The sequence below is a fragment of the Glandiceps talaboti genome, chromosome 5 (genome assembly GCF_964340395.1).
Source record: "Glandiceps talaboti chromosome 5, keGlaTala1.1, whole genome shotgun sequence".
NCBI classification, from domain to species: Eukaryota; Metazoa; Hemichordata; class Enteropneusta; family Spengelidae; genus Glandiceps; species Glandiceps talaboti.
The window spans coordinates 203,467-217,277 of NC_135553.1; the positions used below are offsets into that span (position 1 = coordinate 203,467).

Genomic DNA, 13,811 nt, shown 5'->3' on the forward strand with positions numbered 1-13,811 from the left:
TATTTTTGGATGCACCTAGATGGTCAAATGGTTGTTATTTTATATACATGATATAGGTGGCAAAATTCTATTTCAGGTACCAAGATTGTACGGTATAGGAAAATATTTCAGTAGTCTGTCGCCTTAAAAATCATAAATACACTTATGGTTTTTTTTATGTATATAATACTTTTAATTACAACTTTTTGAAAGTAGCCTCATTTCAGTTACATATTAAATTATGATTTTCAGTTTAAATTACATTTCTACAGGAATGTGAAGGTAGAAAATTAACCTGATTTCAATGACCAAAATTTGAATGATAAAATCCGACATGACAGTAGGAAGTACATATCACCACAAGTGCAGTATGGCCACATTTCTGATATAACATTGATATCTACACACAAGAGAAGGGTGTTCAGTTGAAACTGCTGTAATTCTGAAGATAATGTCATATTGACAATGGTGTTTTGTTAGATATTGATCAAATTAATGTCAGGTTGGTTGGTACCATAAATGGATAAAATCTACACCTGTATACATGTAGCAATAACTGGCATGTTATTCAATTGGACATCAAACAGAGGGTAGGTTCATAGGTCCACAACATGATGTTTCTTTTAGAATGGAGATCATCTCTAAAACCCCTAAAGTGAGATTTACTTTCCAGGTACATTGTACATTTTGTACTTCACAAGTAATTCAAGTTATACATTATAAAGCTAGTTTCCATACATATGTTTTTCTATTACAGTAATGACTCATTTTCTAAAAAATTAAATTACATTGTGCTACATGGCAACTGACTTTCAACAAAGACAGAGCACATTCATACATTTCAATATAATATGACAGCACTGTATTGCAAACTCCTCTTTTGACTGTTATAATACTGAAAAGTGCCATTCACCTACATGTACATTTGAAATATTGCACTTTCATTAAACAATGACAAAAAGGCACTTCAATATTTATCAAAAAGTGTTTCATCCACGATACTTTCAGTTTTTTTATTACATAATTGATATTCGATGTGGATATTAAGAATTTAGTTCGCAACAATAGTATGCTTGGTTCCTAGTAAACAGATGAAGAAAAGAAAAGGGAAAGATTCACTACTGCGACCCTACAAATGGTTTAAGACTGACTTGCGGTTTAATTTATTGCCATAATAAAGATTACCCCAAAATTAGTAAAGGCCACTGAAACCCTTTACCCCCAATTTCCAGCTTTTGATATATTAAGACTCCATAAAACGTTACAATTATAAGTATTTTAAGATTGATTGAAAGACTCTGATAATATAACTAAAAGGAATTCTGTCAACTTTTGATAAGATTTTAGAAAAACAATTCCTGGAGCTGTTTCCTAGTATCATCAGGTGATGTGACTGTATGGCCTATGATCCTTGGATCAGCAAAGATCTCATGATCATTACCTCCCTGAAATGTAACAAAAGGAACAACACGTAAATAAACAACTTTCACATCTTACAGTTATACTGTGTGGAGTACCTAATTTTGTAAGAATTCAATATAAACCACTGTCTCAGAAAGAAAATTCTTAACTTTTGTTCTTACTACAGTTCTTTTCCCTAAAGCGAGTCAGAACTATCAAGATCAGTGAGCCTGATCACAAGGTTTCATGTTGAGATAGACACCATAATAAAGATAACAGACAAACATCACTTACAAGTGTGGGCTCTGTATTTAGTTAATGATATAAACAGTAACAGCATGCATACTATTTTAATTTTAACAGATTCTACCAACGTTCACTGCCTGCTGACCATGGATTTTGTTTGAACTTCAAAAGATTATACCTTGTGTAGTAGTGAAAAGGAATCATGATGAGATATGAATAACCAAAAAAGAAATTATAATATAAATGAAAATTTATCACAGGACTACTACTAGACATCTGATAATATTCGCAAACCCACCAGACCTGATAAACCCTTGCTTTTGATCTTGTCATGAAAGTGATACCCGTATTTCCACAAGTGTCTGTTTTGTCTTACCTTCATTGTTTTATCTCCAAAAAAGTGTGTAACTTTGAAGCCTTCATCTTTCAAATGATTCAGAGAATATGTCTTGTCCCAACCTTTTGGGAAAGCATCAATACTAATTTGCCCACCTATAGGCAAAAACAGAAAGAACCATTATTCCAAGTAAAGCCACCCCTGCAGACATCTACATATAGATGATCTCATTGATGTACATGATCTAGATACAACATCTACGTCAAATGTATTTCTCTTAACATGTTAAAAGATATCTATTACACAAATCATACAAAGATTTTTTATTAAATTTCATACATACTGAATGAGATACATACATTTTAGCTATGACACAATCAAATCATTGTGGTTTCTAAAAGTTAATATCATGAATAGAAACTCACCTATGGAAAACACAAGGCCATATTCTGAAAATTCCTTTCTCAAAGCCTCAACAAACTTCTCTCTGATTTTCTCTTTCTGAAATAAACAGAAATAATCAAACTGAGCTCAAACTGTACAACTGAGGTATTTGTATTTGTATTATTACATGAGTACTAAGAACCACTACAGTATTGATTTCGTGTTTATTTCTATCTGGACATTCACATAGTTTACAAAAAGTTGGGCGTTTGAAATATTCTATGACAATGCATGCTGACAGAGGTTACTAAAGTGCTACGGAAATGTCAGTAATTGCACAATGTTACACAAGCCCAATAAACAAACTTTGTTCATTCAGGGGGAAGCGATCTGGCATCAATATGATTGGTGAACTTCATTTCACACTTCTGACCAAATTTAGAAAACTTTAATCTAATGTGATATATACAGTACTGGGTTTCTGCTAATATTTTAATGTGTTTAGTAATTAGTATGTTTTCAAATTGCATCGATTGTAGTGGTATGATCACTACAATTTTAATCATGGTGACATCATATATAAATGTGTCAATGTTGCACTTGTGAATGTTTGTTTAGGTGAAGGGGGAGAGGTTTTTGGCCTGAAGAAGGAAGTTTGTTTGTTGAGCTTGTATGGCATTGTGCAATTGTCCCTAAATAAATAAATACTTCGTACTAAACTTGGAGTGTCTGTCAGTGTAAATGCTAAGGGTGATACAATGCTTTTCAATGAATAACTACAGGAAAGAGATTTGGTTAAGAAATGTTTAATCTAAATTAAAATACCTGATCTAATTCATTAAACTGTATTCTTTCCTCTTGTGAACAACTTCTACCAACAGGACACAGATTGATAAGACCGCTACGAAATTCAACAAAAGTTCCTCTGCAAAATCAATCAAACATTATCATGGTTTATATAGACCTATACAATGTACTTGGTGAGAGAATTGTATATAATGCACCTTCAAAACACAGATAGTTTGTTTTAATGGGACATAGCTGAGTTTATACATTTGGAGGGAAAATTTTGACGTATATCTAAAAGTTACTAGTAGTACACTATGTACTGAAACATATGTAACCATCACTTGCAACTGACTGAACTCAAACCTTTTATCAAAATATGCAAGCACACACACACTGACGGATGGATGGGCACAAGGATGGAACCTAACGTGTAATTATCCTCTGGGCGGTGCCCATTGGGGACTAAAAAAAAAAAAATATTATTTAACAGTAAAACATGAACGCCTACCTCTTAACTGGAAGTATCAACTCTGACATGTACTTTAAAGCAAAATTGATTAACTTTTGGACGACTTCTTCCCCTAGGTGGCGCTGTATACTCTGAAATGAAAAGGGTTTATATTCTTGCTAGGCTGCACGATACACCATGTTAGGGTAACCAGGTTGACCTGCCCCTGATAGCTTGAATTTATAGTCATTGAGTGGTAGTTGATAGGGTGTGGCCACCATGATATGATATATTTTACAGTCTACGTGGTTGCAAGAACAAATCTCAAACTAAGCCATAGTAATACATGTATGACTGTAACAGCTGTCTTCATTGGATTAAAACCTGAATGTATGATTGTAACAGCTGTCTATTGGATTAGTAAACATGTATGTCCACAAAATATACACTATATAAGATATCACAGGAATTCATCAATAAAGATCAGTATATTAAGAGTTATCTGATATGTTTCATTCAAATGTTACTAACATGTGTTACAACATTGTTATACTGTATCTGATATGTCACATATTTTGTAAGACAGACATACAGACCAAAATTAATTTTTATGACAATATGAGCATGAGAACATTTTGTTTCAAAAAGATAAAGATAAAACAATTGTTGGACATATTTTTTTCTTTCAAGCATTCTTTAATTTTTGAAGTGATATTTCTTTCAAATATAAAAGTATGAAAAGTTGTCTTTAAAATATGATTTAAACAAAAATAGCACCAACGGCATTGTAACACAACTGTAAACTTTGTGATATTCAAAAAAAAAAATGTTTCTCCACATGCCAATCCATATTTGTTACTCATGCAATATGTACCATTATTAACTTGCATTGGGTGTATAGTTTTGCTGCTAGGCATATTTGCAAACATTTTTGAAATTATACAGGCATTTGTCTGTTGCTATGGGCATGATCTTGATGCTAGGCATATTTGCATACTTTTTTGTATATTGTTTCATTTGCTTACCCATTCCTGTTGTTACTTTTGCAATATGCAACACCATTTGGTTGTTGCTATGGACGTCCCTACCGAATATCAAAATAATCTTTCCAGTGATTTTTGACTTGAAGTCACTCACAGATCATGCAGATAGGCAGACAGACAAGATGTCTCAAACATGTTAATCTTGATGTCATTGACAAGTAGGTGAGAAATACCCCATAGTGCCATTGAAACCTAGGTGCCAATTATCCCATAAAAGATTTCATGACATCAATAAAACTACAACTTGCACTCAAGCTTGAGATTGAAGCTCTAACCTTCTAAAAAATTGTATTTTTGATCCACAACGCACACCTCTGGTGCAATCATTTTGATTTGAACAATTTCCCAAATTGACACCAAAAGGAACATCCCACCAAATATCAAAATAATCAGCCAAGTGATTTTAGAGTTTAAGTTGTGCACACACACACACACACACACACACACACACACACACACACACATCATGCCATGCCATAAGCACTACTGAACCTTATCAGTTCAGTTGTGCAAAAAAACAACGCACACATACACAACAGACAGACAGTAATGGGCTGAAGGGCAGATCCCAATTTTCAATATCTCAATCTCAGTTAATGACTATTTCAAATGTTGATTTTTCTAAGATGTTTACCTGTTTTGCTATGAGTTCACCGGCCTTATAAGCTACCAAACCATTCTCTGAAAACACAAAGTCAAAGTCTTTCAGCATCCTTTCTGATCCTCCCATTTGTTCTGCAATTTTGACAAAGTCAGATCCTCCCACTAAGCCTACCACTACTTTCTCTTTCAGTTTCATCATGAAATCATACATGTCATCAGTAATAATCTGTAACAAAAAAGAGAAAATTAGAACAACAACCCATAGATATATATTCAGGTAAAAGTATCAATCAGATTGAAATTTCACAAGAACACCAGATTTGGACCTGAAGAGAAAACTAACTTTAGCACACTGTTAAAGAAAAACAAAAATGTCAAACAACAGGCAAGCTGATGACCAATTTTACCAAACCTACACCATCTGTTAAGAAAATCAGTGCTATCCTACACCACTCTCTGAATGCGATAGACATTATGCTATTGCCAATGTTTAAACATGTACCCCTCCCTCCTCTCTCTCTCTCTCTCTCTCTCTCTCTCTCTCTCTCTCTCTCTCTCTCTCTCTCTCTCTCTCTCTCTCTCTCTCTCTCTCTCGATTATTACATGCAAAAGACATACTGCCATAACAATTTTACATTGACAATAAATTGTGTGCACACGTACGTGGCATATTTGGGAGGAGGTTTCAGTTTTCCAGTTAATTAATTCTTAATTCTTTTATTATTACTCAATTCACACTATCAGTGTGGTATGGTATCATAATTCAAAAATTTACAAAAACCTATAACTTCGTCCTCAGTTCTAACAGTGAGGTCACAACAAACCAATCATTCACAGTTACTGAGTAATAAACAAGTCTTTGACTCCTGCAGTACAAAGTTCGTAAACAACCTCTTGGGCACAACTCTGGCTTTGTAACATTGCATCATAGACCCTCCACGATCAACTTCGACAGCTCACTGCACCCTTCGATATTAGCATACAATTACTTATGACACAAACCAATCAAAACGTAGGAAATCAGCCGAGCCCCCTTATGAATATGTAAATTATATCAGCTTCGAACTAAAACGATAAAGCCCAAAAATATAATGTCTTCAACCAAGATTTCGACTCACATACACATGATGCATGACAATGGAAAATCATTAATAACAACATAGTTTCAAGAATAAATATAGCGTTTACGACCAATAGTACCAAAGTTTATAGTTTCATTGAAACGACTCAATGAATGAGCGCCTGTGTGCTATGCACTGATATGTGCATTCACTACGTGGCTTACAGTTACACCCACTTCCGTAAACATGAGTCTTCTGGATTCGACCATTTCGGTTTGAATTCTGTCCACACAGTCACCATACTATCATCATCATAGCTGTAGTTAGTTTGACGTACTTACCTGTCTGGACGGCGTCAAAGTACCGTCGACATCAAAGAGACACAGCGTGCTGTTGTCGCGTTCAGCCATTTTCAAAGTGATATGACGCAGGGGATTGTGGGAGAAAACACCTGTACACACTGGATCACATGAATCACATGAATCATGATCGTGTGTACGTGTATGCATGTATACTAGTACAGTGTATAGTATATCTTGTGTCACATATGTATCATGTGCATGGAATGAACTGCAAAAGAAGATGGACACTGATTTTGGACACATCGTTTCAAAAGAAATTAATTGCATCAGACTTTAATAGCTATGGAAATATACATACGTCTTCTCAGGGGGTGACACTATTTAAAACGAATGACAACCCGAATGGGGTGTCATTCAACTGTTTACATACTGGAAATGCTGTCATTCCAGTTCCAAAGCATTGAAAATGCTGTCATTCCACTTATTTTATTGAGTGGCGGCTGTCATTCCACTCGTTTTACAGTGAAGAGGGTGTCCTTCAACTAACTGAACGCAGAAAAGGGTGTCATTCCACTGTTTGATACAGGAAATGCTGTCATTCGTTTTCCGTTATTCGGGTTGTCATTCGTTTTAGGGTCACCCTTCTCCGGGGCGGGGTCTTCTCCCCTACATGTAGAAACCCGGGCCGTAGCGTATATTTCCAGAGCTACATTAGACTTTCATCCCCCGGGCCCCATAGTATCAAACCAATCCGTTTCCCTGTTATCCTACGGAGGTCCCTATATCACTGTATCAGTGATAGAGGGACTAGGCGGACTGTGATGGAAATTATAATTCCCTGACCTAATAAACTGACATAAAAGCTGGCCAATGGCATATTTCGAGCATTGTCATGTTTGACTGTGAGCATGAAGGAATAGAACGTAGAAGTGAAAAGATCGAAGTTGTAAGTCTTCAAAACAGAAAACGAAGCTTTGAAGCAAGTGTCGAATTGCGGTGGCGAAACAAGTTTTTCTTATATATAACCAAAAAATGTATATCGTTAACTTTGCACATCATGTCACACAATAAAAAGGGATAAGTTTCTTTTACATGAATTTATACCAATGTACTTTTAAAACTAGCTCATCTTCTATCCATACATTATTCGACAACAAACACTTACTTGTCTGTGGTATTCATGAGTTTATTGTGTAGTACACTATTATATAACAAAGAATAGGAAAAGGGGGTGGGGGTAGGTAGGAGCATAGAGCAGGCAGGTGTGTGTGTGTGTGTGTGTGTGTGTGTGTGTGTGTGTGTGTGTGTGTGTGTGTGTGTGTGTGTGTGTACGGTGTAAAGTTTGTAATATGTTGTAGAAAATGATGAAGAAAAAACACCATACGTATGAAGCACAATTACCATGAAAATTTGGCTAGTATTCACGATTTATCCATCTCACTAATATTGTTTATCCCCGGGATCACCTTTCAATGAAATCACAGAACTGTTACTAAGGGAGCCATCATTATTTTTGACCTGGGGGTCAGAGGAATTGTTTTGAAAATCCAGAAAATTTGAGTACCCCCCCCCCCCCGCATGGCTTGAATTTTTTGAGTACCCTCCCGACATGTGATTTTTTAGTAAACCACCCCTTCCATTTTACAGTCATACTGTTGATGGCATTCTACAAACATTACACAAATTGAGGTTGAGTGTTGCATTGAGATACAAACACATACATACATACATACATAGTATACATACATACATACATACATACATACATACATACATACATACATACATACATACATACATACATACATACACACTTTTTATTTTTAAATTGAATTTCTTCGTAACATCATGGATGTGATGGATGTAGCTTATTTCAAAATGAAGAGGTATCAATGAATGAACCCTATTCCCAAAGTAGCTAGTAAAATTGGAAATTAGGCGGTATAAATTGAACCGAAGTTTGAGGGAGCCAAGTGGGGTGGGTACGGGAAATTTTTGAAATTCAAGAACTAAAAAAATGTTTTTCTGGTGCTATTTTAACATGTCAAGGTAGTAATAATACTTCATGAAATTTAATCAAAACAAGCGACCTATCGGTCAGAATAGCTCCGCTGTTTGTTTTTTTAATTTAATTTTTTATTTTGGTGACACGTAGAAGTGGTTCAGTTCTTCAGCTCTTCACTATGCAGTTTTGTTTTAGCGATGCAATAAAGTGGTTAGTGGTTCATATGATGTCTCACTGTTAAACACATTTTACACAGAAGTTGGTAATGTATTGTACTTTTATACCATAGTCACCATTTTATAACAAAAATCTACTGTTATGAAAAATTGCACAAAATCTCAGGAAAAAAATGACTGGGAAATGCACACAAGAAAAAGAAAAAAAAGAGGATTTTGAGGTTGGCTATAAATAATTCCATTGTCTTACAGCTTTAACCCTGGGAAATTTTAATGATGAATGAAATAAACTGGGGATCTAAAATAATTTTGAGGCAATTTGAATTTCAATTTTCTAACAAATTTACCAAGTCAACAACATTCAACTTGTACAAGTTGTAGTAGATATATATAGGGAAGAAATGTATTAATCGCCATCTTAGTTTTCGGACGGCGACAATCCCCGCCAAGTACCCGAAAGGGAGTCATTCTGGCAGCCATACGTTACAGTGGTAACACTCGTTCATGTTCTATTACCTTTCATAAAGAAAACACAACGAAATGGTTGAAGTGGTCTTTTTTTTTTAATTTCTTTTCATCACAACAACAAAATCTGCGTGATCAAAAGTGTTGTAAACTAAACCAGAAAGAATTATCGGACTGGCTAAACTTCCCGATGAACTGGAGTAAGGTCCAAGTCCAAGTAAGCCTCGATAGTACGTGAGAAAATCGTCTCAAACTAGCGATACAACTTTCAAAATATAACTTGACATGTCTTCATTTGTTAGATTTATACAATTCAAGACGCGTTTTCACTCGAAAACAACAATTCTGTGAATAATGACACTCTGAACGCAGCGATTTCTCGGACGATGTTACCACTGTAACGTATGGCTGACAACGACTTGCTTCCGGGTTAGTCCCTCGAGCATCCGGGTACCTGGGGTTGTCGCCGTACGGAAACTAAGAAAGATGGAATTTACAGTGATTCTTGTGACCGGTGCGGCGCCTGTCAGCAGACTCGGCCATTTTTTTCATCATTCCATTGTATTTAAACCTTGTACTTGACATTTCGCAATATTTATAATTCTCAACAAAATGCCTCACTTCGCTCGTACTCGAAGCAGCCGCTCGCGGTATGATCACTGATGACATGACGAGAGAACCTTTTCGGATTTACATGTAAAACGGGGAAAGATACGCAAAACATAATGCAAAGTCTGAAGCCAAATTAAAGTTGTGATTATTTTAATTATTTTTACTTGCCAAATATTTGCATTTTGGAAATGGCAAGACACGTTCATGTCGTTTAACTTTACATGTGAACTGTCGGCCAATAAACAAAATTTGGTTGATTCACAGTCGTCCGCAGTTAGACTGCTCTTGCATAACTTCAACCGCATGCCTTCCTTACGCAAGTTGTCTTAATTCTGGTTCACTGTCACTCCAAATTGCACGACAATATAGAATTAATCACAAGTTACATGTTATCTGAAAACATCACATTTTTATAGTGGGTCTGAAGTGAGATTTTAGTGAGTACCAAGAACGTCCTGTGTTGTTACTTGCTGTGGAAAATCGCCCGGTCAAATGAGGTCAGCTTCAGCTTCTGGTCGAATCAGGATAGAGTATGCAAATAATGACGTTGCGGACTGGCTGATTATGTAGAAGGGGTGCAGAATTTGGATTTGAAGTTTACATCCCTGTTTCGAATAAACGCTTGTCACTTCATGCATTTGGGCGCCCAATGCGTAGAATTATGACTATAGCACATATTACATTGCTTGTTTGACGTCAATAGTGTCTTTTGAAAAGTGGCAGTTTACTTAAAGTCTCGTCGACTGATTTCCAATATGGCGTCGGTCATTATGCTCATTAACATATTCATTTTTTTTTTCAAATTACAAAAAAAAAATCATAAAAAATAAAAATGAAGATGTGCTGACTTGAAATTAACAAACCTGAGTAAGCTACCCCCTGCGCATCAACACACCAGATATCAAAGCAATCTGACAATAAGTTTTCACGGAGATGATGAAAATGACATTTTATGAAAAAAAATCATAAAAAATTGAAAATGGCACAGATCAACTTGGCATGAACAAATCTGAATAGCCTCCCCCCAGGGAACATGCACACCAAATATCTAAGAATACTGACTGTCACTTTCGGAGAAAATAATGAAAATATAAAAGTTTGACGGACACCTATGATTCACTCTACTCTCTATACTCTATACAACCTATACCTAAAGCTACGCTTTCAGCTTTCGCTGACAGCGGAGCTAATAAAAGGGAGCATTGTTAGGGTAGGTACAGGAGGGGATTCTCCTTGCGCCCCTATAATTTTTTGAAATTCAAGGACTAAAACTAATTAAAGAGTGATATCTTGTGTCATTTTAACATGTCAAGGTAATAACAATACCCCCTCCTGATCACTGCAATTGAAATCTTAGTTCAGAATACCGACACTCAGAAAAATTTGAAATATAGTTGCATGCCATATCATTTAAAATTAGGAAAAAATATACATTGTAGTATACTTATATACTAGTATTCATTTCATGTAACAGAACGCCATGTACTAGTATCTGTGCAATGAAAAGTTAGCTATATATTACCATATGCTTTGTTTATACTGATTATAAATATTTACACCACGATATTTGTGCAATAAAACCTGTCAGGGATTTTCAGCTCACCAAGTCACCATATCATATCATCCCACTATCTGGTATGCTTTCACTGACTGATGAGTTGATCCTATTTGGTCAGACGTTGGCCTCCTGTGTGGCTTCAGCTGTTTATTACTTACTACTTTATCATGATTTGTTTCAATTCAAGTAACAGATCTCAATGTATGATTATCTGACATCTTTGTTCAAGAAATGTATCACAGAACTGGTACCGATTCTTACAGAAATCATAAATTCTTCTCTCCAGCAAGGCATTGTCCCTGATTCATTCAAATCGGCTGTCGTCACACCATTACTGAAGAAATCATCGCTTGATTGTAATAACTTGAAAAACTACCGTCCAGTATCTAATTTACCATTCTTCTCCAAGATCCTTGAAAAGGTTGTCGTAGCACAGTTAAATGCATACCTCTCAGACAATTCCTTGTGTGAACAATTCCAGTCCGCTTATAGAAAATACCACAGCACCGAAACAGCGTTGCTCAAAGTCCATGATGATATCTGCACTTCACTTGATGCCGGCAAGAGTGTTCTGCTTGTCCTCCTCGATCTATCGGCGGCCTTTGACACTATCGACCATGATATCTTACTATCACGATTATCTGACATCGGCATCAAAGGTACCCCCCTGAACTGGTTTGCATCATACCTCTCCAATCGTCAGCAATCTGTTCTAGTTAAGGATACTGTCTCTACCCCAACTCTTCTTCAATCAGGTGTTCCACAGGGATCGGTACTTGGTCCTCTACTCTTTTGCATTTACATCTCCCCACTTGGTCAGTTAATTCGGCAGCATAATCTTAACTTCCACCTATACGCAGATGACAGTCAACTCTACAATGCTCTTACTCCATCAGACATCTCTCTATCGGTTAGAAACATGGAAGCTGCTGCTAACGACATCAAGACGTGGATGACCAAGAATAAGCTCAAACTCAACGACGACAAAACTGAAGTCTTACTCATTACATCGAAAATCAGTCGACCTCAAAGTCCAACTATTGATAACATCCATATTGGCGAAAGTACAATTCAACCAGCCGAAACAGCTCGTAATATTGGTGTAACTTTCGATTCTCATCACACGTTAAAAAAGCACATATCCACAACATGTCAATCAATCTACCATTATCTCAGGAAAATTGGCTATATCCGTCCCTACCTCTCCAAATCTACTTGTCAGAAACTCGTCCAGGCATTAATATCAAGCAAACTTGACAATGGTAATGCCCTTCTCTATGGCTTACCCAACGATCATATCAAACCACTCCAACATGTTCAAAACGCTGCAGCAAAAATCATCATGCGAGCCAGGAAATATGATCATGTAACACCACTCCTAAAGGAACTACACTGGCTACCAGTTCAGGACAGAATAAAGTTCAAACTTTTGCTCATGACATACAAGTCCCTCAATGGACTCGCTCCAAGATATTTATCAGACCTTCTTCACTGGAAAACAGCTACGAGAACACTGCGATCAACAAATAAACATCTCCTATATGTACCTAAGTACAAGCTGGAATCTTATGGAGGAAGATCGTTTTCTTCTGCTGCGCCTCGTCTGTGGAATGAACTACCAATTGAAATTCGCGAACAAGTTACAATTAGCACATTTAAAAAACACTTAAAGACTTACCTGTTTTCTAAAACATTTTGACTGTACAGCGCCTTTGAACTCTTGTCATAGTGGAATTGGCGCTATATAAATTGCATCGATTGATTGATTGATTGAATGTACTAGTGTCGGTTTGATCCGTTTGTGTTACAGATTATTATGTTCAACTGTACTGCACTGGCTTCAGAAACTACATGTATATGTCGAATTTGTATGCATTTGTGATAAAGGCTATTTATATGCAATATGCACTGAAAAGTTCTGCAGAAAAAACACTGTATTAATAAAATTATGTGTGTTAAAATTTGTATATAAGTGTGTTCTATACTTCAGTGTTAGCAAAATAAGTAACTAGCCCCCCCCCCCCTTTCACTACCCAGCCTTCTAGATTAGCATTTTTTCGAGTGACCCCCCCCCCCCATTCCTCAGACCCCCCCCCTCCGGTCATAACATGACGGCTCCCAACTGCGAGGAACAAAATGTCTTGTGACTTCTCAGAAGGGTGGTATTCATGTTTGCCACATTACATGCATATTTGCCTTATCGCTTCAAATTGACGAAAATGAACAAGGCACAATTCAAAAGTCTATTAGTATACATATGATTTTATTTGTGTTTGTGAAATGCATGTATATGTAAGATAATAGTATTATAGTACATTACACCACCTGGGATTACATCTCTGCATAAATCTAAGTACTTCCTCGTAACAGCGCCACTACCGACAGGTAGAGGGGAGGTTCAA

General features: G+C 36.3%; 1 protein-coding gene across 1 annotated transcript; it reads right to left on the bottom strand.

The window, feature by feature from the left end:
- Positions 1-234: 234 nt before the first annotated feature.
- LOC144435065 (phosphomannomutase 2-like) lies at positions 235-6,708 on the bottom strand. Its single transcript, XM_078123611.1, has 7 exons — positions 6,633-6,708; positions 5,262-5,456; positions 3,645-3,736; positions 3,173-3,272; positions 2,389-2,464; positions 2,003-2,118; positions 235-1,424 (listed from the first exon to the last, which is right to left on the bottom strand). Exons 1-7 carry the CDS (start codon positions 6,699-6,701, stop codon positions 1,323-1,325), a joined length of 750 nt encoding a protein of 249 aa, XP_077979737.1. The 5' UTR covers positions 6,702-6,708; the 3' UTR covers positions 235-1,322.
- Positions 6,709-13,811: the final 7,103 nt, after the last annotated feature.